Raw genomic sequence first — 25,915 nt, 5'->3', positions numbered from 1 at the left:
ATATCGAAAACCTTGCCCCCCAATAACTGGTGCGGGCCCCCAAACATCAGAGTGTACTAAGGCAAATGGGGTTTCAACACGAGTATTACTTAATGGGTAAGAGTTCCGATGACTTTTGGATAAAAGACAAGTTTCACAGTACATGTCATGCTTAGGAATAATACTAGGAAATAACAATTTTAAGTAACCGATAGATGGATGACCCAAGCGCCGATGCCAAAGCCAAGCTTTCCGGTCAGCTGATCCGTGAGTTAACATGGCAGTCCCTTTTTGAGCTATCTCATCCACATAGTAAAGCCCATCACGTTCAGTGCCACGTCCAATTATCTCTCCGGTTCGGATATCCTGCAACAGACAAAATTGTGGCTGCATTAGTAACGTACAATTCAATTCCTTTGTGACATGACTAATGGATAATAACTTATGAGACATCGAAGGAATATATAGACAATTTGATAACTGCAAAGTTGGGGAAATGTTAACGGTTCCAGCCCCCTCAACCACCGTAAATTCCCCATTGGCAGTTTGGATATGAGATTTTAGAGGTTTCTGAAGGTTGGTAAGGTCTGAGGCATCATATGTTATGGTATCGGTTGCCCCACAGTCAAAAATCCATTTATCATTTTTCTCATGGCCATTAGATACTGCACACACAACTCCAAGCTTCTCGAGAGGCTGAAATCGATTTTGGCAAGTGGTTTGGGAAATTATGGAATTTTCAGGAGATTTGGGGGCTAATTGTGACTGAGAATTTTGGTGGGGTAAAACCTGCAATTTCCCAAAGATTTGGGGGCTTCCAATAAAAGAGCCCCCTAACCCTAATCTACCTGAATCAGGCGCCGCCTCTCCCCTCATCAATTCTTCACTCCAATCGTGAATTACACTCCCACTTCCGCTGGCAACGAAGTTTGCTGCCCCGGTTGTGTTCGCCGGCTGAGCAGCTTCATTTCTGGTCCTTCCTCCTGGCTGGACAGCACCGGCGGTTTGCACGACCCCCTGCACGGCGTTGCCTCCGTCGCCTCCAACTGCTGCGGCGGCGTGCCCGCCACGGTTCCAGGGTGTTTGCGGTTGCGGCGGCTTGCCGTGCTTCTCTTCCCACCAATCTGGATATCCAACTAGTTCAAAGCATGAATCTTTTGTGTGTCTTTTCCGTTTGCAGTAGGAACACACCAATTTTGACTTGTCTTCTTCATCACTTCGCCGATTTCTATCATTGCCACTGCCGCGACCACCACTGTTGCTGCCGCGACCACCACCGTTGCTGCCGCGACCGCCACCCCGAGAGCCGCCGGTAGGGTTCTGCCACCCTCGGATGGCGAGGCCAGTTCCAATTCCATCCATGGCAGCTGCTCCGCCGGTGTTTGCCTGTTGTAGCACTCGGAGTCGTGTCTCCTCCTGCTGAATCAGGTTGTACGCATAGTCGACGGAGGGAAGCGGGTCCATTTTCAGTATCTCCCTCTTAGTTGTTTCATATTTGCTATCAATTGCATAGAGAAACTGACATACTCTCTGATCTTGTATGAATTTGTTATGAATCTCCATATCCTCTGGACATTTCATTGGGTTCGTCTGTTTTTGGTCGATTGAAATCCAGATCTCTCCCAACCGGCTCCATATTTCTTCTAATGAACTGCTTCCTTGTCTCAGTGTGGTTGCTTTGAACTGAAGATCATACACCTGGATTTTATCTCTTCCGCTCCCATATGTGACGGCCAACGCATCCCATATATGCTTTGCCGTCGGATGTTGTAAAACTCGACTGACCAGTCGAGGCTCAATGTTTTGTACTAACCAAGTGATCACACAGTGATCGGCTTGTTCCCATTGTATGAAGGCTGGATCGGTTCGCGGTGGGGAATGAGGCACTCCGGTGACGTGAGATACCATTCCCCGACCGCTTATTGCCGTCTTCATCAATACGGACCAAAGGGCGTAATTTTCTCCATTCAACTTATTCCCACCAATGTGGAGGGGCTGCGTGTCAATTCTGAATGGCATGGCAGCTGTTTCTGGTGGATTTGGTTGGTTCATCGCAAAACTATTGCGCATAAAGTTGGCAAATTGCCGGGCAAATTCATCTGCCATAGATGAATCTGAGGTTTCGGTTACTATATAGTTGTCATTTGACATTTTGGCTTATGGTTATAGGTACAGCGGAAAAAGGAAAAACAAAAAAACGGGAAGGGGCCGAGAAAGGTATCAAGGACGATGATGATACCTTATCTGAGTCCAAACCCGCTCTGATACCATGTTAAATGGTATAGACAACATATTTAGAGAAGAAAGCAATGGGAGAAGATTATTGTATTTTGATTGAATGATGAAATGGTACTCAACACCCATATATTTATAGGGATGTTGGTGACTTTTGAGATCCTACAATAAATATATATTCATGGAACTACACTACTATTGGAACAATGCATGCACATCTTCAATGCTTCTTGGAACTCTATTCTTCTTTAATGCTTATTGATACTTCCCATTTTCTCAACACAAGGATCAAGCTCCTAATTTATTTTTAGATACAAATAAACTTTTTAATATTGTAATTATTAATATACGTATGCATGCCCCCTGCCTACTATTTGCACCAACTTAGTTATGTGTTTTTGATTTTGAAGCATTAAGAATCAGAAATTTATCATTAGTGAATTAAAATTGGTTCAAATTCTCATTCCTGTCTGTCTTAATCCGTCAATTTTATCACAGAATGTGAGTTAACGATTTTCAGCAATGACATTTTACGAGTTTGGTCATAAAGATTTTAATGATATATATGGATATATTCGCATTCATGATATGTGGAAAAAACAATAAAATTTACAAAAAATACTTCAACTTTTGCCTTCCAATGGACCAAAAGGCGGCTGCAAGAGGCAAGCAACAACCCCATTTAATGTTTCGGAGACGAAGAAGACGAGGGTAATGGTAGAGCGAACGTGAGAAGCCAATAAAAATGGATTATTGCACTGTCATATTTTAGTTTACCTAAAATATTAGTACTACTAGTATTTAAATCAATCATATTCTATAAATTCTAGATTAACAACTTATGAACAAAAATTGGCTTTTAAATGTATCCAAAATTATTAAGAGAGTGAGGAAGCTTCAACAATGGCTGCCTTCTTCTACTCATCTCTCAAACCCTCCACCACTCCTCTCCATCACCTCTCCTTTTCCCCCCAACCACAAGCCATCTCCACCGCCGCAACCTCTCCCACCCAAAACCTCCGTTTAGTATTCGCCGCCGGCGGCACAGGCGGCCACATCTACCCCGCCATCGCCATAGCAGACCACCTCAAAACCCTCCACCCCAACGCCCAATTCCTCTTCGTCGGAACCCCCACCGGAATGGAGGCCACAGCCGTCCCATCCGCCGGATTCCCCTTCACCCCCGCCCCCGCCGTCCCTCTCCGTCGCCCCTTCCTCTCTCTCTACAATCTCTTCCTCCTCCCTTTCATCCTCGCTAACTCAATTCTGCACAATCTCAGAATCCTCCAACAATTCGACCCCCACATTGTCATCGGCACCGGAGGCTTCGTCTCGTTTCCCACATGCCTCGCCGCCGCCGTCAGAGGCGTTAAGCTGATCATACAAGAGCAGAACTCCGCACCCGGAATCGCAAATCTGGTTCTTTCCTTGTTCGCCCACAAAATCTTCGTGGCCTTCGATTCTAGCGTGGACCGTTTCTTATGGGTGAGCAAAATAATCGAAAACCATTCAAACCAAACTGAAATTTAAAATTCGGTTTGGCTTTTGTAGTTTGCATTTTGGTTTTTACATTTTTTTGGATATATTTATGATATTTTGATTTTTCGGTTCAGAACGTTTTTACAGTTCATAATTCAGTTTTTCGGATAATTGGGTTCGGTTTTCATTTTCTCAAAATTTTGGTTTTTCGGTTCGGTTTGGTCAAAAACTGAATACTCACCCCCTAATGTTTCTGTCAGAGGGATAAATGCGTTGTCTGTGGGAATCCGGTGAGGCTGTCGTTGATGAATGGGGCGTCGAAGGAGGCGGGAAGGAGGCGTTTCTTCCCGGGAATGGAGGTGGAGAAGGTGGTGGTGGTTCTTGGAGGGTCATTAGGTGCTTATGCGATCAACGTTGCAATGGTCAATGTGTATTGCCAGTTGTTGTCGGAGAATGATGGACTCTTTGTTATATGGCAGACGGGGATGGACGCCTTCACAGAGATGGAGAGCCTTGTGAGGACTCATCCTAGGCTACTTCTTTTTCCGTGAGTGTTGCATTATGTGTTCAGTTTGGAGGGTTTGGACAGTTATATGCAGATTGATGATAGTGCAGTAGTTTAGTTTTGGATATTTTTTTGAATAGGTGGAATGTTTTTAGGCTGTTTCTTGATGCTCTTATCTATTAATATGTGTTTTTTTTCAAAGGTGAAACATTTTTTGGCGTTGTGCAGATTCTTGAACGATGTGGATTTGGCGTATGCTGCTGCAGACCTTGTTGTTTCGAGGGCTGGGGCAATGACCTGCTCTGAGATCCTAGCGACTGGGAAGCCTTCTATCTTGGTATTGAATTGGCTAGCTTAGCGTATGAGTCGATTATCTTAGTATTTCTTACTTTAAGAGGTCTTATAGTTGATCAACTTGATCTAAGGAAGTTGATCATTTGTTTCCATGATGCAAGTTGAAGATGATACAAATCCTATTTATAAGGTTTAAAGTGCCCTCTTTTTGAAGAAATCTGGAATCATTTGCATATCTTTAGCTGCCTTTTAATTTGGATGTTGTAGATACCGTCACCATATGCTGCCGAGGGACACCAGTTAAAAAATGCTCAACTCATGGCCAATGTAGCTGGTTCGAGGGTTATAACAGAAGATGAACTCGACTCAGCAACCCTTAGAAATGCAATCCAAGGAATTATCGGTATGAGATGCATTTCTAATACTACAAAGGATCATTGCTGTTTTTTCATATGAAACTTGATGTATAACCCTTTTTTCTTTACTTTTCAATTGCCAAACTAAAAGGAGAAAACTTATCCGAAGAGTCTTTCTCAAACTGCTTATGCGAGCTCTTATGACTTGCTTTGGTCTTTGACAGATAACGATACACTGATGGAAGAGATGTCTGAGAGGGCTTTGAAAGCTGCCAAAACAAAGGCCTCTGCTGAGATAGCCGAACTTATCATCTTCCTAACCTCTGAAGTAACTTGAGTTCTTGAAGGATTACTGAAAATACATTCACCTGTTTTCAGTAAACAGCAGGTTGCTGAGTTTAGTTTTAACATGCTGATATGATTAGTGTTTTGAACTGTTTAATTTCAATAGACTGGTTGAGGTAGCAAAAAATCTTGGATGGTTTATATATGTACACACACACACACATCAATTTCATTCCAGTTATGTACTTCTTTATGATTCAGTTCTGTGCAGGACTTCCTCTCTGATCATTGCCATTTGCTTCCCTTCTTGGTGAACTTGTGTAGCATCAAGGGACATGTCATCATCTATAAGATAAATGAAACTATCTGTGACTTTGAGCTTTGCATTTTCAAGATTGGAACCACCATTTCTTGAAGAGAGCAAGAATGCGGATGAATCTGGAAACACTGACCTCTAATGCTCTTTTTGACAGTTCTGTGGCACGAAACTGCAGTGAAACATCCTTCTTGCATTGATCCAGTAGCTTCTTCTTTTGTCAAGAGTTGTCTGGAAGAATCTGTGAAACTAAGGTTGTGCTTGTATCCGGGTTAAGGGAAGTGGTTGAAAGCCTCCGGCCATTGTACAAAGACACATTGAGGGGTTTCAGTTTCTTAGGAGCCGAGGGAAGTGGTTGAAAGCCTCATGGATCTTTATCAATGAATTGTATGCTATCAGACAACTCAGCAGGAGAAGTGTGTGGTGAGACACGTTCGGGCATGTTGGAAGGACGATGCTTGTTTGAAAGGATGGATGAGTCACATGCCACTCGATCACACCCTTAGGTTTAAGTAGATGTCTTTGTTTGCATGTAACTATGAAATCTTTCATTCCTAGGGGTGGGAATACGGATATCGGGTATTGGGTAAACCCATATCCGACCCGATACCCGCCGGGTATTGGGTATCCAATATATCTACTTTTATGGGATTGGGTATGGAAATTTAAGATGATTCGAGTATTGGGTAACCCAAATGGATATCGGGAATTACCCGAATACCCAATTTATTATTTTAAGTATTTTTATAAATTAGGTTTAGTCATTTCGGGCTTCAAGAGTCGGGCTAATTTATTTACTAATTACTCCCTCTGTCTAGAGGTGCCCACGGTTCCGGAATCAGCGGTTACGGTTCGGAACCACCGGTTCCGGTTTTGGAAATTTTCGAACCGGAATCGAACCGCGAGGGTGTTTCGCGGTTACGGTTCTCGTTCCAAAACCGCCGGTTTCGGTTCCGAACCAGCGGTTTTCCGGCGTTTTTTCACGGTTCCAAACCGTCGGTTTTTTGCGGTTCCGGCTTGGTTTCACGGTTTTTCAGCGATTTTTCACGGTTCCAGTTTGGAACCGCCCAGAACCTGCGGTTCCGGCACGGTTTCGGTTCGAAAATTTTTGAACCTGAACCGAACCACGGTTCAAAAATCGACGGTTTCGGTTCGGGTAAATTCTCACGGTTTTGATTCGGAACCGTAACCGGCGGTTACGGTTTCGATTTTAACCGCCGATTCGGTAAACGTTGGGTAGGGTCTATCTCCGTCCCATAAGATTATGCACTATTTCCTTTTTAGTCCGTCCCATAAGAATATGTATTTTCCAATTTTGGAAACTCCTTTCACTCTAATTAGGTGGGTCCATTCTCCACTAACAATACTTTAATTACTTTTTCTCTCTACATCTCTCTTATTTTTTCTAATTTTGTATTAAAACCCGTGTCGAACTCAAAGCGCATATTCTTTGGTGACGGAGGGAGTATAACTTTCTCTAAACTTATAGTATAAATAAGACAATATCTCTTGCTTTAGGTCACTGCTTCTACATTTTAATTAAATGTGTAACTTTTGTTGTTTTACTTACATAACCAATCCTCATAAATATAATCGATCTACTTAAAAATAAAAATGACCCATTTTTTATAGTTTTATACTATAAAATAAATGCAACATTAAAGATATTAGTCTATTTAAATATTCTCTATAGTTATATAAATATAATCATAATTTGAATTTTTTTATGTTATTAACACATGTAAAAAGTCGGGTATTTGGATACTCGATTCGTCGGGTTTGGATACCCGGGGCGGGTATTGGACTACCCGAAAATATATTGGCCGGGTATCGGGTGGACATTTTAGATGATTTTCGGGTTTGGGTACCTGATTTTTTCGGGTCGGGTATCCATGGATACCCATATTTCCCACCCCTATTCATTCCTTTAGATTTATCAATTTTATCCCATTTTTCTAATTTGTACTATAATTTTTTATCAATTAGTACTAATTTTTAGATAATTATAATCATACAAATAAAAAAAATAAAATGAAATACGCATACAGACTTTTTTCATAGCAAAATGCTAGTAAAAATTAGAATAAAATTGTTAGAATGAATTTTCTCTCATAAAATAGATAGTATAAAATTGAAAATTTAGAATACAATTGCTAATCATGTAAAAACTAGAATAAATTACAGACTTATTAAAGATTTGAACAGATTCAATTAATAAAAAATTGCGCGGATAATATTATAACAATGGGCAATTTTAATAAGTGATAGTAGGTCCATTTTATTTTGTTGTGAGTGTGGAGTAGGAGTTGACTGGAATTATGAAGTAGGTGATCCGCTCCGAAAAAATTGGGTGAATATCTTAGGGTAATTACATATTTTATACAAAATGTTTTACCTTTATTTAAATTTAGTACAAAAAGTATTAAGTTACATATTATATACTAAAAGTTTATTAAGTGTTTTAAGTTAATATATTATGTTAAATATTTTGAACACAGTTAGGTAGTTTATAATTTGTCCAACTTATCAGTATAATTATATAATTAGAGATTTAATACAATTAATTACTCTAAAAATAATGGTCAATATCAATTCTTTTAGCAATTGATTGTGGTTTAAAAAAAATTTATCTCTCAATATACTCTATTTTTTTATATTGTTCTTTATAGAACATAATATAAAATAAGGCCATATTTCATCTTTATAAATTGGTTGATTTGAGCTTCGAGCAGTTAATAAGTCAATATTTATTTTTTTTTAAAAAGATTCAATGTTTTTTAGTTGTATTCTCCATTGTTATATGAGAAAGCTTAGACAATAAAATGCAATTCGTTAATTTGATGGTGAAGAGTGGTGAATTTTTTCTCTGTATTTTTCATTTTGTGAGTAATAAAAATAACTATTTGATATAATTAAAGGAATGTTTTAATTTAAAACTTTTTGTGCAAATTTGAAACAGTGATAGAAGCTTTTTGTATACATGATATAATTAGAAGTAATGGTGTTAGTGGGGACTTGACAGAATGTATTATTTTGGAACACTTAGAGCATCTCAAGGGGAGAGGTAAATGAAGAGGTAAAGTCATATAACAACCATATTTACCTTTTTTCATGAAAAATCATTCTCGAAGATGATAGGTATTTGAGAAGATATTATACCTTTTTTTTCATTTTGAAGAAGTATCTTTACCTTTCCATTAATGGAGAGGTAAAACTTACAACTACCATATTTATCTTCTTTTCATGAAAAACCATTTTCCAATGGAAAATGTATTTGAAAATGTATTTTTTAATGCATTTTGTACTATAATTTTATTACTACAAAAAATAATTCACCTTCCTATATATCTTTTTTTCTTTGGAGTGTGTTACTTTTTGAAAGGACATGTTTCACTAGAGGTAAATAGATAATATACCTTGTGGAGATGCTCTTAGTAAACTTTTTGAAAGTAATATGTAACGTACTAAAGTTAAAAGGTAAAACATTTTGTAAGAAACATCTAATTATCCCGTATATCTTTTGTTAAACCTATGTTTTTTTGAAGATATAAACACCCGTCGCTTTTGTAAGAGTGTCCACTATGGAGTGGACGCGGCTATAGCCGCGAGGGTGAGCGGACTATAGTGGCGAGGTTGTCCGCCCCAGGGGCGGAGGCGGCGGACGTGGCGAGAGACGGCGGACGTGCGATCGCCGGGTGAGGGGCGAGGACGCGGCAGGGGGACATAGCCGCGCCTATAGGCGCGGCGACTATAGTGCGGACATCCGCCGCGGCGCCTGCGGTCAAAATTTAATTTTTTTCTGTGTACCACTTATTTTTCACCATTTTCACAAAATCCATCCACTCACTATCTACACAACCACTCTAAAAAAAATGCACCGAGGAGACGACGAATCACCCGACTCTCAGGAATCGGGATATGGCAGCAATCCATCAAACCCCTCGGCCTATCCTTCGCAGCCATCGGGTTTTGGCAGATATGCTTCTCAGCCGTCGGGTTTTGGCGGATATGCGCCTTCGTCCCAGTATTGGAGAAGAAGAGGAAATGGAAGACGAGGAAGCCGACTCCGACACCGAGTAGACGGTGGCGAAGTTTTGTAGTTGTATTTTATTTTAATTATTCTTTGTATAATTTTACCGGTTTGCAATACAACGAATATTCGGCCCTAATTACCTCATTTTCTAGTTATTTACAGTGCGATTATTTAAATTACACTTGATTGAAACTAAAAATATTTTAAAATGAAAATTGATTATAAAATTTGGGGGCTATTGGAGGTGTCCACTATAGTGGCAGAAATAGAATTTTGGGACTGTGGACAATAAAATTGGGGCTATGGACAAAAACTGGGGCGGGTGAGGCTATTGGGCGTGTGCTTATAGTGGACACCCTAATGACTGAATCCGGCTGCTTCTTCTCCCTCGAAAACCCCTAATCCAAAACCCTAGCAGCAGCAGCAGCAGCCATGGCAATGGGGCAGGAACAGCTCGTCCTCCGCGGCACCATGCGCGGCCACACCGACTGGGTCACCGCCATCGCCGCCCCAATCGACAACTCCGACACCATCGTCACCTCCTCCCGCGACACATCCCTAATCCTCTGGACCCTCACCAAGGACTCTTCCTCCTCCTCCTCCGGCGTCGCCACCCGCCGCTTCACCGGCCATTCTCACTTCGTCCACGACGTCGTCCTCTCCTCCGACGGCCAATTCGCCCTCTCCGCCTCCTGGGACGCCGAGCTCCGCCTCTGGGACCTGCAAACCGGCGAAACCGCCCGCCGCTTCGTCGGTCACGCCAAGGACGTCCTCTCCGTCGCCTTCTCCGCCGACAACCGGCAGATCGTCTCGGCTTCGCGCGACAAGACGATCAAGCTCTGGAACACGCTCGGGGAGTGCAAGTACACCATCGAGGGAGGCGAATCGCACTCCGATTGGGTCTCCTGCGTCCGGTTCTCGCCCGACGCCGGCCAGCCCACGGTTGTGTCGGGGTCGTGGGATAAGACTGTCAAGGTCTGGAATTTGACCAATTGCAAGCTGCGCGCCACGCTGACTGGACACACTGGATACGTGAACACGGTGGTGGTGTCGCCTGATGGCTCGCTGTGCGCCAGTGGGGGAAAGGATGGTGTGATTTTGCTTTGGGACTTGACGGAGGGGAAGATGTTGTACTCGTTGGAGGCTGGCTCGATTGTTAATGCTTTGACGTTTAGCCCTAATAGGTATTGGCTCTGCGCTGCTACTGAATCGGGAATTAAGATTTGGGATTTGGAGAGCAAGAGTGTTGTTGCGGATCTCAAGGTGGATTTGAAGCAGGAGAGTGAAATGGCCAGAGATGAAGCTGGGCAAACTGCTGCAGGGAAAAACAAGGTATATTTTTTGTCCTGCTATCTGCTTTTTAGATTCAAGTTTTGATTTTTTGATTATCATGAGTCTAATCTGAGTTTTTTTATAATTAAGGGTATAATTTGGATTCTTTTTGTAATTATGATTGTAATTCTTCTGATCAAGCTTAGTTGGTTGGCCACCAAATTCTTAATATTTTTCTGGGAGTTTTATTTTAGAATATCAGAATGCAATTTTGAGATCTTTCATTTCTTAAAAAGGCCAACTTTAGGTTTAATCCTCCATTTTTATCAAATAAATGGTTCTGTTCGATTGTGTGCCTAATTATTTAATCATTCCCTATTTTTGTTTTTTTTTAGATGAGAAGCAAACTTTCTACAATTGTGTGTTATTCCTCTTGTCTTAGTACATCTTGATTCTGTTAAAATTTGATGATAATGGGAGGTAAAGTGTAACCATTATAGTATACTCTAAGCAACCGGAGTATCTGTTTAATCAAGCCTTTGAACTATGTTGTTATGTTTCAATCAGGGAAAGAGCTAAAACTTTCTTGTTTATTGTTATGTTTTTATAGATCTTTCATTAGAATCGAACAAACAAAGCAGTTTATAAGATTTGACTGGCAAGTCCGCGTTCTTAATCGTTTATCATTGGCTTGGATTTGTTTAGTAGTTTAATATCAAAATTGGAGTAGTTAACTGATAGTCCATCTCTGGATCTGACTATGTATTTATAGCTTTAACTGTAAGTTATGCTTATTCATAATTGTTTGCTGCAGGTTATATATTGCACCAGTCTCAGCTGGAAAGCTGATGGAAGCACCCTTTTCAGTGGCTATACCGATGGTGTCATCCGAGTTTGGGGCATCGGCCGATACTAGGAATGTGATTCTACTCTCGTAAATTTCCAGCATGTGGAAAATTTTGACAATGTTTTTTATCACTTGGGATTTTTGTCTGCTAGGTTTCAGCACAATTCAATTCTAATTTTATAATACATAATCATATCACTTGGGATTTTTGTCTGCTAGATTTCCATTAGCTTTCGAGTTTGTTAAGTGTTTTTCCAGAGAAATCTGCTGCATTTGTGCTATATGTAGATTATGTTTCTATACAATTATTTGCAGTGTACATGGGAAGAAGTGTTGTTATTCAACACAACAATTTCAAGATTACTGATCAAATTCTGCAATCATGCAATATCTATTATCATAAGATAATACACCAAAGTTGAACTTTGAAAGAAATAGGTCATGTGGCATGAGCAACTACAGGCTCTGCATCTTCAACAATAGCTTCCTGCTTGATCGAATGAGAATGCAGATCTCTGGTAAAGTTGGTGGTAGTGTCCAAGAAGTAGAGAAGGAACGACATGGCGAAGCAGCAAAGGGACATGGGTATCGGGCCGAACACCCAGAGGAAGAGAGGAAACGACAAGTAGAAAGCTCCGAGTCCAAGCGACCAGAAGAAGCTACCCCTGTTCAAGTTCCTGGCCACGTACTCAATCGCGTCTATCCTTCCTTGAGAGGTGGGCACGGTGGCTAGGAAGCTGACGTGCGCGTAGTACCTTATGGACTGGACGTTGCAGAGGAACGCCACGAGAAAGCAGAGCAAAATGGCGAAGAACTTGAGCGAGGACATGAAGGAGGATTTGTTCCCGTAGATCAGTTTGGAGGAGGGGGAGCTGGACTTGTTGCTGACATACACGCTTATGAGCGAGCTCAGAGTGATGGCTGTCGTCGCCAAGAGGGTCGACGCCATTATGTTGTTCCGGATTGTTTGAACAGCCAGTACTCCATTTTTTAGTGGATCCTGCCAATTATCATAACAAACAACCATGAAAACTGATTACAAACAGAAAAGGGAAAAGGAATACTAACAGACATCAAGCAGAAGAGCCATTTATGGCGACTCTGAGAGTTGATGCCGATGACAGTTCTTGTCGGATTTCGGATGATGGTGAAGAGAAGCCAGAGAGAGGTGGTAGCCGAGAAACATAGCCATCCCCAACGGCACCAGCACGTAATCGAGCTGCTTCTCCTCCATCAAACTCCAGATTTCATACAAAGGCTAGAAGAAGAGAGATGGCCAACATTAAATAATAGATATTGTCCTATACAATACTATCTTTTTATTGGCATAGAATAATGAATTGAATTGTTTTAGGACAAAAAAACCCATGACAGTACGAGTTACAAAATTTGAAAGGTGTATTTCCTCGTCATCTTAGCATGCACACGTTTTGTTTACCATAACTATAAGATCTTCATAAGCATCTACACACATCAACAAAAATTGGATCCCACTATGCATCCCATACTCAATTTTTCATTACATAACACATTTATTCAATTATGGATATACACTCAAACTACATTGATTTTTGTTAACTTTTGATGAAAGTTATATGCAATTGTACAATATGATTGTAACTTGAAAACAAAAGTAAAAGAATAGACATATGACAAATAATCAATTGAGAAACTAAGTTATTGTATATAATTAAAACTTGTGTCGTTCACTACCAAGACTATTTTTCATGGACGAGGCGAAGCAATTTTTCATAAGTTAGTGACGTATATCTTTCGATATTTGACACGATTTCTTTTAACTAGCTAGAGTGTTGATTCTTCCTCCATCTTTGAACTGGTATAAGTAGTTATTAAATTAATATTCATGTGGCCGGCTATTAATTAGCTAAATTAGTTTATTTGAGCATCACCTTTGAATATACTGAGATATTTTTCAGAAAACTAATGGGCCTGATTACAGGACCACAACAAATTATATAAATGCACATTCATAAAATGGGCCTGTTCACAGATTAAGCTTGTAATTACAAGTTAAATTTGAAGAGATGTAAATATCTTCATTTAATTAATTTATTAAAATTTTCTCTCACCTATTTTTCTTTGTCATGTTTTACATTCCTGCTTTATTCAACTCATAGTCCCTTTTCTTCATATAATCCTACTTTGTCACACGTATTTTTTACATCTAGAATGATATGGAAAGGTTATATATGCAAAATAAATATCTAATACATCTCGTACCAAGCTTGACAAAAAATCGAATACGCAATACATTAGTAGGCATGAGTCGATTCATTCAAATACAGAAAATTCGAACCTTGAGTTCCAAACAATCATTCTAAAGAATAGATATTGAACTAATAGATTTCATATTTTCATTTTTTTAATGTACCGTTTTCCCTCTCTCTTTTCGTTTGGGTGCAAGTGCAACGTTACAAGTTAATATGAATTAGAACTTAATTATTTCAATAAAATTCCTACAATTTAATAGAATATATTTTGTGGTATTACAACTTAATTTCTAACGAGGTCTAATTTTCTCAATTTTTAATATCAAACTATTGTTCTAAAGGATACTGGGTCATTTGCTTACAAATTATATAGGGACAACTGATGCTGAAACACTGGAATTGGTTTTTAAGTATAAATGGTCAAATTTAATCTGATAGTACTAAATACTATAGTTAGTATTTAAATAAGTCATGGTGTATGTAAAAAATAGTATAATACATTAGCTTTATAAAAGCGTGAAACTAAGAGTCAATTTTATTAAATTGTAAAACATGTCTCCAACAATCGCTTATTATTTTCTTAATTTTAATAGAGTAAAAGTCAAAACTGGTCCTAAATATATGTCAATTTTACGATTTCGGTCATTTACTTTATCTTTTGAATTTTTGCATCCTGAACATTCGGATCGCAATTGGTCCTACACTAACATTTCCGTCAATTTTTAAACGGTCAACGGTTTTAACCCGATTTTGACCGATTAAAGCTGTTAATTATGATTTTTAACTCACTAATTATATCATTAATTATTATTATAATTTATTGTTTAATAAAACAAAATAGATATATTAAAAACAAAATGAAATTAAAAACAACGCTTGCTGCCCCTGGATGAGGAGCCCCTCACAATCCCTAGTTCTCAACCCCAAATCTTTATCTCTCCATTTCGCCGCGAAATTTCCCAGTTCACCTCAATCAACCACCACCCCTTCCGTCTCAGCCCTCTTCTCATCTCCCCAGAAGAAAATATCGAGCTTTCTTGTAGCAAAGACGCAACTTTATTGTTAGGGTCACTGATTTTCGCTGGCTGTGTGAGGGGAAGGCCTGCTTTGGCAGAGCCGGTTCAAGAAAGTGAGGTCTTTGAGGAGAAGAAAGATTCCCGAATTAGCGATGACGAGGGCGAGGAGATGTGCGAGAGACTGTTGCAGGAGAATCCGAGAGATGTTGAGGTGTTGAAGATGGTTGTGAATGTGAAGATGAGGAGGGGGAAGAGTGGTGAAGCTGTGGGGAATGTGGAGAAGTTGATTGAGTTGCAGCCTAATGAAATGGAGTGGAGGCCGCCCGCAAGTGTTGTTTTTAATTTCATTTTGTTTTTTTCATATATTTATTTTTAATATATCTGTTTTGTTTTATTAAACAATAAATTATAATAATAATTAATGATATAATTAGTGAGTTAAAAATTATAATTAATAGCTTTAATCGGTCAAAATCGGGTTTAAATCGTTGAAGGTTTAAAAATTAACGGAATTGTTAATGTAGGACCCATTGTGATCCGAGTTGAAATGTTCATGATGCAAAAATTCAAAAAATAAAGTATATGACCTGTTGAAATACGTCAACATAGCTGGAAGACTGAAGAAAGAAGAACTAGACCGTTGGAAGATATTTTCGAAGTTAGTTAGTTAGTTGGGATGAGCTGGCAACTCTTTTTGTTTTCTCTTCTATTCCTAGCTCGACTATAAATAGCGATCATAACCGCATGTATTGAATCATTGAGTGATAAATAAAATTCTCTCGTTTATCTTTTCTCCCTCGGTTAGTTTGTGTGTGTTTGTAATCTTTGGTATGATTTTGTGTTGAGTTCTTATCCTCAAAGTCAGTTTCCAGTGTTTCTGATCTGAGTTCTCAATCTTCATACTCTGTTCTTCGTGTTGGTTTTCTACCTTTCTACATGGTATCAGCAGTTTAACTGCGTTTTCGCTTCGATCTTCTCTGTTTTCTCACAATGAATCGTGTTCCCCGAGGAAATCGTGGTGGTGAGGTGATTGTTCCGGTTGAAGACAACACCAGTCCGTATTATCTTCATGCTAGTGATAATCCAAGTCTCCAGCTCGTTCCTCACTTGTTGATCGGCTCTAACTATATCAATTGGAGCAGATCTGTTGTCACAGCACTGATCGCTAAGAACAAACTCTCCTTCGTCAATGGAACACTTCCTCGACCTTCGATTGATGATCTTTTGTCTCCTTCATGGATTCGATGTAACAGTATGGTGCTTTCCTGGCTTCGCAATTCCGTTTCTCCTCAGATTTGTTCGAGCATAATGTACATTGAAGATGCTCATGAGCTTTGGCTGGATCTACGCGATCGGTTTTCTCAGATCGATTCAGCTCGATCTTATCAGCTCAAGCAACAGCTTATGTTCCTTACTCAAGGTAATTCGGATGTCAACACATATTTCACAAATCTGAGAATTGTTTGGGATGAGTTTAAACACTCTCAACCTCTTGCTTGGTGTACTTGCACCACTTGCCGTTGTGATAGTGCTGCGAAGTGGCACAAATACCAGGAGGATGACTGCACAATGCAGTTCCTCATTGGCTTAAATCCTTCATTTTCTCAAATCAGATCTAGTATTCTATCTACTGTTCCATTGCCTTCTCTATCCAAGGTTTTCTCCATGGTTGTACAAGAAGAAAGGCAAAAGAGTATTGAAGGTTATCTACCTTCTTCTCCTACAATATCTTCAAGTGAGCAGCCTTATGCTAATGCAGCCTCCATGAATTATGGACGCGGCAGATTAATGTGTTCTCATTGTGGAAGAAATAATCACACAGTAGATCGTTGCTTTTCTCTTCATGGCTTTCCTCAAAGCCTTGGCAGAGGCCGTGGAAAATTCCTCTCTAAGGACTTTACTTCTGCAAAATCAGTGAATTATGTGGATGATTGTCTGACTGATGACACTGATAAAGCAGCATCAGCTCCATCAACTGCCATGCCTTCATCTGATCAGTGTCAACAATTGATCTCTCTATTGCAGTCACAGCTTGCTGCCATGTCCACCTCCTCTACCTCTCCTCCTTCAGCCGCACATATCAACTCTCCATCTACCTCCACTCAAGTTCCCTTCACTGGTACCACTCTTTTCTCTCCTTTTGTTGCTTCAATTTCATCATATACTCCTATGTGGCTACTTGATACCGGTGCCACTCATCACGTGTGTTGTGACATAAATCTTTTTATCTCTTCATCTCCTATGGATAATGCTTCTGTTAATTTGCCAAATGGAACTAAAGCCACTGTCACACACATAGGATCAGTCCATCTCACCCCCACAATCACTCTCCATTCAGTCCTTTGTGTGCCTACATTCACTTTTAATCTCATATCCATTAGTTCCCTCACTTCATCTCTGTCATGTGTTGTCAATTTTATTCATGACTCTATAATCATTCAGGGAACTTCTCCGGGGATTGTGATTGGGAAGGGTAGAAGAATGGGAAATCTGTACACTCTTGATGTTGATTCTGACCCAATCTCAGGTTCTTCTTCCTTTCCTTGTATTAATTCTGCTGTTTCTGTTGATCTTTGGCACAAACGACTTGGCCACTTATCTTTCAATAAGCTCAAGTCAATGTCATCTTTTCTTCCTTTCTCAAATAATGTATCCCCCTTTGAAGCTCTTTTCCAGAAATCTCCATCCTACTCCCATCTCAAAGCCTTTGGCTGCCTATGCTATGCTTCAACCTTAAATCGGCATAGAGACAAATTTTCACCAAGAGCTTCTAAATGTGTCTTCTTGGGATATCCATCGGGGTATAAGGGATATAAGCTTCTTGACATTGACTCTATGCAAGAAATTATCACCAGAAATGTGGTGTTCCATGAAGACACCTTCCCCTTTGATCACCTTTCTCCATCTGATTTTCCACTTCCTCTAAACACTTCTCCTACTGATACTCCTCACTCTCCTTCAAACTCTATCTCTGATTTCCTTTTTCCACAACCACACAACACAACTCCTTCTGATATTCCTCAGCCTGCTCAAGCTCAGCCCACAAGAGCTGGCAGACAACCAAAAACCCCAGCTCACCTAACTGACTATCTCTGCAACTCAGTTTCCTCTTCTTCATCCTATCCTATATCAGCTTACTTCTCTCTCTCCAAGCTTTCCCCATCTCACCTCAAATACATTGTCCTTATGTCTGCTGTCTTTGAGCCTAAATCCTACAAACAAGCCTCCCAATGCTCTGAATGGCAGCAAGCTATCCAAGAGGAACTCTCTGCTCTCATTCAAAATAACACTTGGCAGATTCTTCCTTTGCCTGAAGGAAAGCTTCCTATAGACTGTAAATGGGTGTTTAAGGTTAAATTCAAGCCTGATGCCACTGTGGAAAGGTTTAAGGCTCGCTTGGTGGCCAAGGGCTTCACCCAACTGGAGGGAATCGATTTCTTAGACACCTTCTCACCAGTGGCTAAACTTACAACAGTTAAGTTCATCTTAGCCCTTGCTGCAATACATGGCTGGTCCCTTTATCACCTTGACATCAATAATGCATTTCTATATGGTGATCTTAAGGAAGAGATCTACATGAACATTCCTCCTGGGCTTCATGTTGAGGGGGGCAATCAAGCTGGTCCCCGAATGGTTTGCAAACTAAATAAGTCTTTATATGGACTCAAACAAGCATCAAGACAGTGGTACTTGAAGCTCACTGAGGTGCTAGCAAAATTTGGATTACAACAATCAGCCTCGGACCATTCATTCTTCTTCAAGAATGAGAACTCTATCTTCTTTGCAGTGGTTGTTTATGTTGATGATTTAATGGCAGCCACCAACAAGCCCGAACTAATGGAGAATTTCAAAGAATTCCTAGGTCAGTATTTTAAGTTCAAAGACCTAGGACATCCTAAATATTTTCTTGGACTAGAGATAGCAAGAAGTGAGAAAGGCATCATGGTCTCTCAAAGGAAATACGCAATGGATTTGCTACGGGATGCAGGCTTACTTGGGTGTAAACCTTCCTCTGTGCCCATGGATCCCTCTAAGCAGTTGCAGCAACAGTCAGGTAACTTGATGGAAGATTCGTCCAAGTATAGAAGGCAAATAGGGAGGCTACTATACTTGTGCATTACAAGGCCAGATATCACGTTTGCCGTGCACAAACTGAGCCAATATGTGTCCAAACCGTGTGTTGATCATTGGGAAGCAAGTGAAAGGATATTGAGATACTTGAAGGCCACACCGGGTCATGGATTGTTCTATTCAAGCACAGCCACCCCGACACTTAGCATATTTTCGGACGCTGACTGGGCAGCTTGCCCGGACACTCGCCGATCCATGACCGGTTATTGTTTGTTTCTTGGATCTTCCTTGGTGTCATGGAAGGCTAAGAAGCAACAAACCATCTCCAGATCATCTGCGGAAGCCGAATACCGAGCAATGGCTCAGGCAACTTGCGAAGTCATCTGGGCCATAGCATTGTTGAAGGATTTTGGGGTTCGAATTGACAAAGCGGTTCCCCTCTTCTGTGACAATCAAGCTGCGGTGCACATCAGTGTTAACCCAGTTTTTCATGAACGTACCAAACATATTGAGATAGATTGTCACACGGTTAGAGAGAAATATCTAGAGGGAATCATTAAGCCGATGCATATCAAGAACGATTTGCAACTAGCCGACATTTTTACAAAACCTCTCGGAGCTGCAGCTTTTGAAATAATTCTGAGCAAGATGAGTTTCCATAGTTTGTACACTCCATCTTGAGGGGGGGTGTTGAAATACGTCAACATAGCTGGAAGACTGAAGAAAGAAGAACTAGACCGTTGGAAGATATTTTCGAAGTTAGTTAGTTAGTTGGGATGAGCTGGCAACTCTTTTTGTTTTCTCTTCTATTCCTAGCTCGACTATAAATAGCGATCATAACCGCATGTATTGAATCATTGAGTGATAAATAAAATTCTCTCGTTTATCTTTTCTCCCTCGGTTAGTTTGTGTGTGTTTGTAATCTTTGGTATGATTTTGTGTTGAGTTCTTATCCTCAAAGTCAGTTTCCAGTGTTTCTGATCTGAGTTCTCAATCTTCATACTCTGTTCTTCGTGTTGGTTTTCTACCTTTCTACATGACCAAAATCATAAAATAGATATATGTTCATGACCAGTTTTGCCCGTTAGTCATTTTAATAATTTGAATTGTAGTGTTACGTGTGAAATATTCCCACGCAAATTATTTTATGTTTGATGAAATTGATGCGTCACCCTTCACCACCCTCTCCAGATTTTATATGTCCAACAATATGTTTAATTAGATTTTGCGCCTAAAAACAATATAAACCACACACAGACGCGCGCACACGTTTAAATAGAGTAGACCAACTTCCCCAGCAATAGATAATGAAAAAGCTTAACAACTTTTTGTCTTAAATAGAAAAAAAAAACATATGATCTTTATGTGTTGCTGCAAGTTCATAAACTATATGGTTGGTGTCATAATGTCATTCAATTTAATTATGACCTTAATTTTAATTTATTTTAAAATAGACTGAATTTGAAAATAAATAGAACCACATAAAGTTCATGCATGTAATAAACGGTAATTAACTCAATAAATTAACAACAATTCCAAAATTACATTTAAAATCAACATTACCATGAAGGACACATAGTTGCACACAATGCAACAAAACCTATAAAAAAAACATAGATCAATAGCGCAAAAGCTTGAGCGCCTTAGCTAAAGTGGCTCTAAACCTCCGTACATCAATGGTGACATTCTGATTATTCAAGTAAACATCTCTGAGCTCACCCCATCCCTTCCTATGTATCGAAATCGGATCTCTAATCACCGGATGATCCGCCGCATATCGCTGAATCAGAGAGCTCTCCTTCACCCCAATTTTGTAATCCAGATACCGAATCCCCATCCCCGCCGCCGGATCCCCAAAATCGAGCTTCGCGAACACGTCAATTGCGCCTAACGGTACAATCTGTACCAGCACCGCCTTCTCCGGCAGGAACACCATGTTCGTCAGCCCCGCGCCGTGCACCCCAACCATCACGTCGCACGAATTCACCAGCTGCGCGAATTTCGTCAGATTTGTCGAGTGGTCGCCCTCGGCGGAGACCACCTCGAACCCTAGCTTCGCCGCCGCTCGCGAGATCCGATCCTCGTTCGTCAGAATCCGCGTCCTCTTCCTCGACACGATCATCAGGCGAGGCCTGCCTCCGCCGCGGATTGATCTGTCTCTGTTTAGAGAGTAAGTTTGCCGGAGGAGCTGCCGGAATTTGTGCATGCTCACGCCGGAGGAAGAAGTCGGATCAGCCGCAACCACTAGCTCGCTGTCGAATTTGAGGCCGGCGATTAGTCTCCCGTAGCAATTTGTGGTGTTTTCGTGGTCGATGTCGATGATTTCGCTTCCGGTGAGGCGGCGGAGGAGGGGGCGGAACTTCGCCGGCCACCACGGCTTGTAGTCGGCGGCGAGAAAATGCACGTTTCGTTTGAATCGGAACGACGTCGTAAACAGTGGAACTAGTAAATCGGCGAAATCGTGGAAGTGATTTCCGGTGAATCCGCCGATTGAGAAGAGCAATGCGGGGAGAGAGTGAAGCCGATCGCATTTCGGAACGGAGGCGTCGTCTTCCGCCGCTACTTTCACCGTCCATTTTTTAACAAATCCGGTTCCTCTTCTCGGATAAGGCTCTATGATCCAATCAGAAGTCGCGTTCGTATCCAATTCCAGATACGAACGCGGCCTCACGACAAAAATCGTGGATGAATTCGCGTCGACTCTGACGTCTCCTTCGATCTCGCAGTAATCTGCATCTGATTTTAAAACTCTGCACAACGGCTCCACATTCCGCCATTCTCTAGCTAGCTCCGTCACTGACTCGTTCGTCACAAGGATGCTTTGCAGATTCAACAGCTCGATTTTCGCTGTATCGTTGATCGTAGGCATGCTCTTAGCACTATCTTCTGAGAAACACAACAGCATTATTTTGTTAGTGTTTCTTTAATCATCATATCAAATTCAACAACTGTTGGGTTGCAAACTCATCTCATATCAAAGAACGAGGGAAGTTGGAAGTAGTATTGTCCAACTTCAATTACTAGTTCGAAGCCTTTTGAAAGTGACTCAAAAACAAACACGTGCAGACTTGGCCAATATCAAACTAATGTGCACACATATACCTGTTTGAGCAGTGATATTGTCGATAATGGCATCATCGATGAGCATGGTTTCCACAGCACTGATCGAGAGCTGCAAATTGACAGCATCGCCAACTGAGATATACAACAATACAAAACCTAATTATCAGTACTTTCTTTCTGGAGAATGCAAAATCAAGAGAAAGAGAGGCTACGTACTGAGTGTCAATGGATGCAAAGTAGGCTCAAACGCGGAGGAAATGCTTAGCGCGATGAAGAGAGCGAGGACGAGAGCGAAGCATCCGAATCGTTGGCGATCGAAGCGGCTGAAGCTCTTGGCGAAAATAGGATCATACATCTTTACTTGGAAATGGAGCTCTCCTTGCTTGAGGTGATGAAAGCGTCGATATCTTTGCTTAAATGGAGTGCCACTAAAAGTCAAGGGGAAGTAGACGGTGTCGAAATAATTAATTAATTCAATATGTTTATACATAGCTTATACCAACTTAAGTTTTCGTGCTCCCCATTTCAATGATTGATTTATAGGTTAGTTGCAATATTACTTTTGGAATTTGACTTATAGATTCTATATATCCTTTCAAATTGTGTAGGTATTTAATTGATTTCTTTGCTACGTTGTTTTCGTATCCAATTATAATCGGACATTTGTATTTTATCATGGTCTTCGCCTATCCAACAAACGACAAGTTTTTTAAAAAACAATTCACCATTTCTCTTATTTTTTCATGTAAAAATAAATTATAATTGCTCATTTGTATATATGCTGGTTGTCGAGTTTATATTTTTGGATACCAGCTTATATTTATAGGAGTATTTGTAGGTTTTGGATGGGCAATGAAAACGCAAACAATTACTCAATTATAAAGGATTTTCAATTAAATTAGATGCATTTATACATATGTAAAAGTGTATTCGTTAGTTTTTGGGTGGAAGATGAAATTTTGTCAAGTAAAGATTTTTTATTAAAATATTATCTTGATTAATTTTGTCTATTATGAGCGCATATCTTTGGTATATGAATTATCTGTAATTCGATTGTCATGACTAATTATTATATGATAAGTCATGCTTGTTACTGGACAAACGTTGGATTTGTTCGACGAGTACCTGCACATTGGGGACATCACTGGGAGACTGTGTTTGATGAACTTCTGCAAAGGCGTCCGGGCAGCCTTCACCGACGAATTTCTCCGGAAGCCAAACACCACAGATTGTCAGTTTCTGCTCCGACTTCACGAAACAGTGCAAGGATTCCTCGGGATGCTTGGCAACGTCGATTGCAAGCATTGGCAATGGAAGAATTGTCATGTGGGGTGGAGGGGATCATACACGAGCAGCCACAGAGGCACCCACCCCACTGTTATACTCGAGGTTGTTGCCGACTACCGGCTATGGATTTGGCATGCGTTTTTCGGGGTCCCGGGATCGAACAACGACATCAACATGCTCAATCAATCCGGCCTCTTCAGCGAAGTTTTGAATGGTAAAGCGTTGGCCATCAACTTCACCGCTAACAACCGCCAGTATAAAATGTGGTACTATCTTGCCGACGGCATCTATCCGAAGTGGCCAACCTTCGTGAAGACGTTCAACAGACCGATAAACGAAAAACATGCTCTTTTTGCGTAGAAGCAAAAGGCTGCTCGCAAGGATGTGGAGAGAGCGTTCGGGGTTCTACAAGCTCGATTCCACATTCTCAAATCCTCGGCTCGTACGTGGTTTATGGAGAATATGGTCGACATCATGTATACGTGCATAATCTTGCACAACATGATTATCGCCGACGAAGGACCTGAAGCGGGAAATTGGTTCGACCCTGAAACCCCGGGAGGCTCTACCGCAAGTAGTCCGCCTCGCAGTGGAGTGCATCCTTCTTTGCAAGAGCGAATATGTGTTCGGGCAAGGACACGTGATTCTATTGCCCACGCCCAACTCCAAGAGGATCTAATGGAGCACATTTGGGCAAAATTTGGCAACCGCTAGACGATCACCGCATCACTTTCCATGATTATGCGGATTTCAATAAATTGTAATATTGGGATTTCAATTATGTATTTTTCGTATTTTCGGATGTTGTAATTTTCATGGTTTTTAATGATTTTATGAATTATTAGTATTAATTTAATATTTCAATGAAATATTAATTGAATTTGTTGGAAATAAAAATAAAAAATGAAATTGAATAAATAGTTAAGGGATGAGATGGTTAAGAGATGGAGGGTTGCATGTGTTGTCTCTTAGTTAAGAGATGGGGTAAAAAGTGCAGTGGACCCATGAATAGTTAAAGGATGAGACGGTATTGAGACAAGGATGTGGATGGCCTTAGCTATGGCTAATTATCCCATAATTATCCATCTAGGATTGAATTGTGAGATTTAATCTCATGAACATTACACACTCCATATTTAATCCCGGATACAATCTTGCAAACCGAACACTCCATATTGTACTTTAATAAAATAGAAGACGCCTGCTACTCTATAAAATAAAATAAAAAAATATTTAGCAAGAGACGATGTTTATGATTTACAATCAGTTAACGTGAGAGTTTAGGGAGATTCTCAAATCTGCTAATGCCAATTTAAAAATCATATTCCTTTGGTTATAGGTGGCACGGTTGTTTGTTCGGACAGGATGACTTCAACTACATCCATTAGAAATTAGAGAGTAAATATTATTTGTGAGGTCAATTCTAGAATATGTCACATCCTCTATATGCACGGGATATAAAACTGGTAGCTAAAGAGAGAATATAATAATATGATATTCAATTAGATTATAAGTTTAAAAGGTTGTTAGTCCCAAATTTGGAGTTTCTTGCGGGTATACTAATACAATGCCCCATCTTAATTTTAATTTAATTATAACGTAAACAATGTTGAGAATTAAGAAATTGAAACAACTTAGTGTCGGTAGAGAAGTCCGAAGCTAACTGTTAAGCAGTAGGCAATGAGTTGCATTCCATGGTGAATAAATAATGAATTTGTTGAAGAACACACTATAAACAAATATTATAATTGTCAAATAAATTATGAAAGATAATCATGTTCTGGTTTGCTCCACATTTTTCAAAATCAGAAGTTTATATTATGAAAGATTAAAGTTTTACATTCATCTCATCATTCCCTTTTTACGTCGAGTTACACGCTGATACGACAACCGTTTTAAAACAAGTGGTTAAAATGGGAAAACCGCAACATCTACTTAAGTTTGGAACAATGTTTTGTCCATGTGTTTTGAATCGGCTGTCACATCAGCACGTAATTTACCAGAAGGGGAAGGACAGATTAAAATTTAACCATCTTTTGTGATTTATTTGGTAATTTACCGTAATTTAATTATAAATGTATTTTTGTACATATGTTACTCAAATTTGAAGTCATGAACATCCAGAAGATATATAAATCTACACAAGTTGTTACTTAACATTAAGTCATAAACATCAAGCCTCATTACTTAATTAAATCTACATAAAACTTGTGTGGAAGATATACAAATGTAAATATATGTACCTACTATACATAGACACTCAAAACTGGGGTCTTATTTTCTTTGAAGCGTATTTTAATCTTTTTAATTCCACCATCAACAATGGATAGCTCCATGTTATGGTGGATGATGGGGTATTATAATTTATATTTCCAGTTTTTAATATAAGAGGAATGGGAGACAAGCATACTAGAAACCAGTGAATCATACACACATATATAATCACTTTTTATTCAGTATTTCAGTGTAGAAGAGTTGATCATCATAGTCATACCCTAAACAAAGACAAATTATTAGTTTAGCGTGGAAAAAATGTTGCTTGTGTACCTGCTCTAATGACTTGAAAAAGTGCAATTGTGAGGTAGAAGGCACTAAGGGGTAGGTTGAATAAAATAGGGACATCTTAACAAATATTACAAAATATTC

The 25,915-nt window shown here is 40.0% G+C and overlaps 4 protein-coding genes across 6 annotated transcripts; 2 read left to right on the top strand and 2 right to left on the bottom strand.

The window, feature by feature from the left end:
* The first annotated feature begins 3,038 nt into the window (after positions 1-3,038).
* Positions 3,039-6,228, top strand: LOC121786148 (UDP-N-acetylglucosamine--N-acetylmuramyl-(pentapeptide) pyrophosphoryl-undecaprenol N-acetylglucosamine transferase). Of its 3 annotated transcripts, none has more exons than XR_006047121.1 (6): positions 3,039-3,699; positions 3,954-4,240; positions 4,427-4,535; positions 4,760-4,895; positions 5,073-5,236; positions 5,405-6,228. XR_006047121.1 is itself a non-coding variant. In XM_042184692.1 (5 exons), exons 1-5 carry the CDS (start codon positions 3,118-3,120, stop codon positions 5,183-5,185), a joined length of 1,227 nt encoding a protein of 408 aa, XP_042040626.1. In that variant the 5' UTR covers positions 3,039-3,117; the 3' UTR covers positions 5,186-6,228. The 3 variants fall into 3 exon arrangements, 1 of the variants encoding a protein (XP_042040626.1); XR_006047122.1 differs by having other exon boundaries at positions 5,395-6,228; XM_042184692.1 differs by having other exon boundaries at positions 5,073-6,228.
* Positions 6,229-9,826: 3,598 nt separating this feature from the next.
* LOC121786291 (guanine nucleotide-binding protein subunit beta-like protein) lies at positions 9,827-11,808 on the top strand. Its single transcript, XM_042184897.1, has 2 exons — positions 9,827-10,814; positions 11,569-11,808. The coding sequence occupies exons 1-2, from the start codon at positions 9,915-9,917 to the stop codon at positions 11,668-11,670; spliced, it is 1,002 nt and encodes a 333-aa protein (XP_042040831.1). The 5' UTR covers positions 9,827-9,914; the 3' UTR covers positions 11,671-11,808.
* A 142-nt stretch (positions 11,809-11,950) lies between these two features.
* On the bottom strand, positions 11,951-12,962 carry LOC121786292. Its single transcript, XM_042184898.1, has one exon. It carries the CDS (start codon positions 12,626-12,628, stop codon positions 12,041-12,043), a length of 588 nt encoding a protein of 195 aa, XP_042040832.1. The 5' UTR covers positions 12,629-12,962; the 3' UTR covers positions 11,951-12,040.
* Positions 12,963-20,416: 7,454 nt separating this feature from the next.
* On the bottom strand, positions 20,417-22,496 carry LOC121786406 (alpha-1,3-arabinosyltransferase XAT3-like). Its single transcript, XM_042185035.1, has 3 exons — positions 22,199-22,496; positions 22,022-22,114; positions 20,417-21,805 (listed from the first exon to the last, which is right to left on the bottom strand). The coding sequence occupies exons 1-3, from the start codon at positions 22,470-22,472 to the stop codon at positions 20,538-20,540; spliced, it is 1,635 nt and encodes a 544-aa protein (XP_042040969.1). The 5' UTR covers positions 22,473-22,496; the 3' UTR covers positions 20,417-20,537.
* Between the last annotated feature and the right edge of the window lie 3,419 nt (positions 22,497-25,915).

Source organism: Salvia splendens, chromosome 22, assembly GCF_004379255.2.
Source record: "Salvia splendens isolate huo1 chromosome 22, SspV2, whole genome shotgun sequence".
Classification (NCBI taxonomy): domain Eukaryota; kingdom Viridiplantae; phylum Streptophyta; class Magnoliopsida; order Lamiales; family Lamiaceae; genus Salvia; species Salvia splendens.
Note: the sequence above shows the minus strand (reverse complement) of the source record. Positions and strands in the feature narration are given on the sequence as shown.

Bases quoted from the DNA above. Each gene is read 5' to 3' on its own strand.
- LOC121786148 (XM_042184692.1), top strand. From the start codon at position 3,118: ATGGCTGCCTTCTTCTACTCATCTCTCAAACCCTCCACCACTCCTCTC. The intron at 3,700-3,953 runs GTGAGCAAAATA...TGTTTCTGTCAG, and splicing joins GCGTGGACCGTTTCTTATGG to AGGGATAAATGCGTTGTCTG. The intron at 4,536-4,759 runs GTATTGAATTGG...TGGATGTTGTAG, and splicing joins CTGGGAAGCCTTCTATCTTG to ATACCGTCACCATATGCTGC.
- LOC121786291 (XM_042184897.1), top strand. From the start codon at position 9,915: ATGGCAATGGGGCAGGAACAGCTCGTCCTCCGCGGCACCATGCGCGGC. The intron at 10,815-11,568 runs GTATATTTTTTG...TGTTTGCTGCAG, and splicing joins CTGCTGCAGGGAAAAACAAG to GTTATATATTGCACCAGTCT.
- LOC121786292 (XM_042184898.1), bottom strand. From the start codon at position 12,628: ATGGTTGTTTGTTATGATAATTGGCAGGATCCACTAAAAAATGGAGTA.
- LOC121786406 (XM_042185035.1), bottom strand. From the start codon at position 22,472: ATGTATAAACATATTGAATTAATTAATTATTTCGACACCGTCTACTTC. The intron at 22,115-22,198 runs GTACGTAGCCTC...TGTATATCTCAG, and splicing joins TTTGCATCCATTGACACTCA to TTGGCGATGCTGTCAATTTG. The intron at 21,806-22,021 runs GTATATGTGTGC...TGTGTTTCTCAG, and splicing joins CAATATCACTGCTCAAACAG to AAGATAGTGCTAAGAGCATG.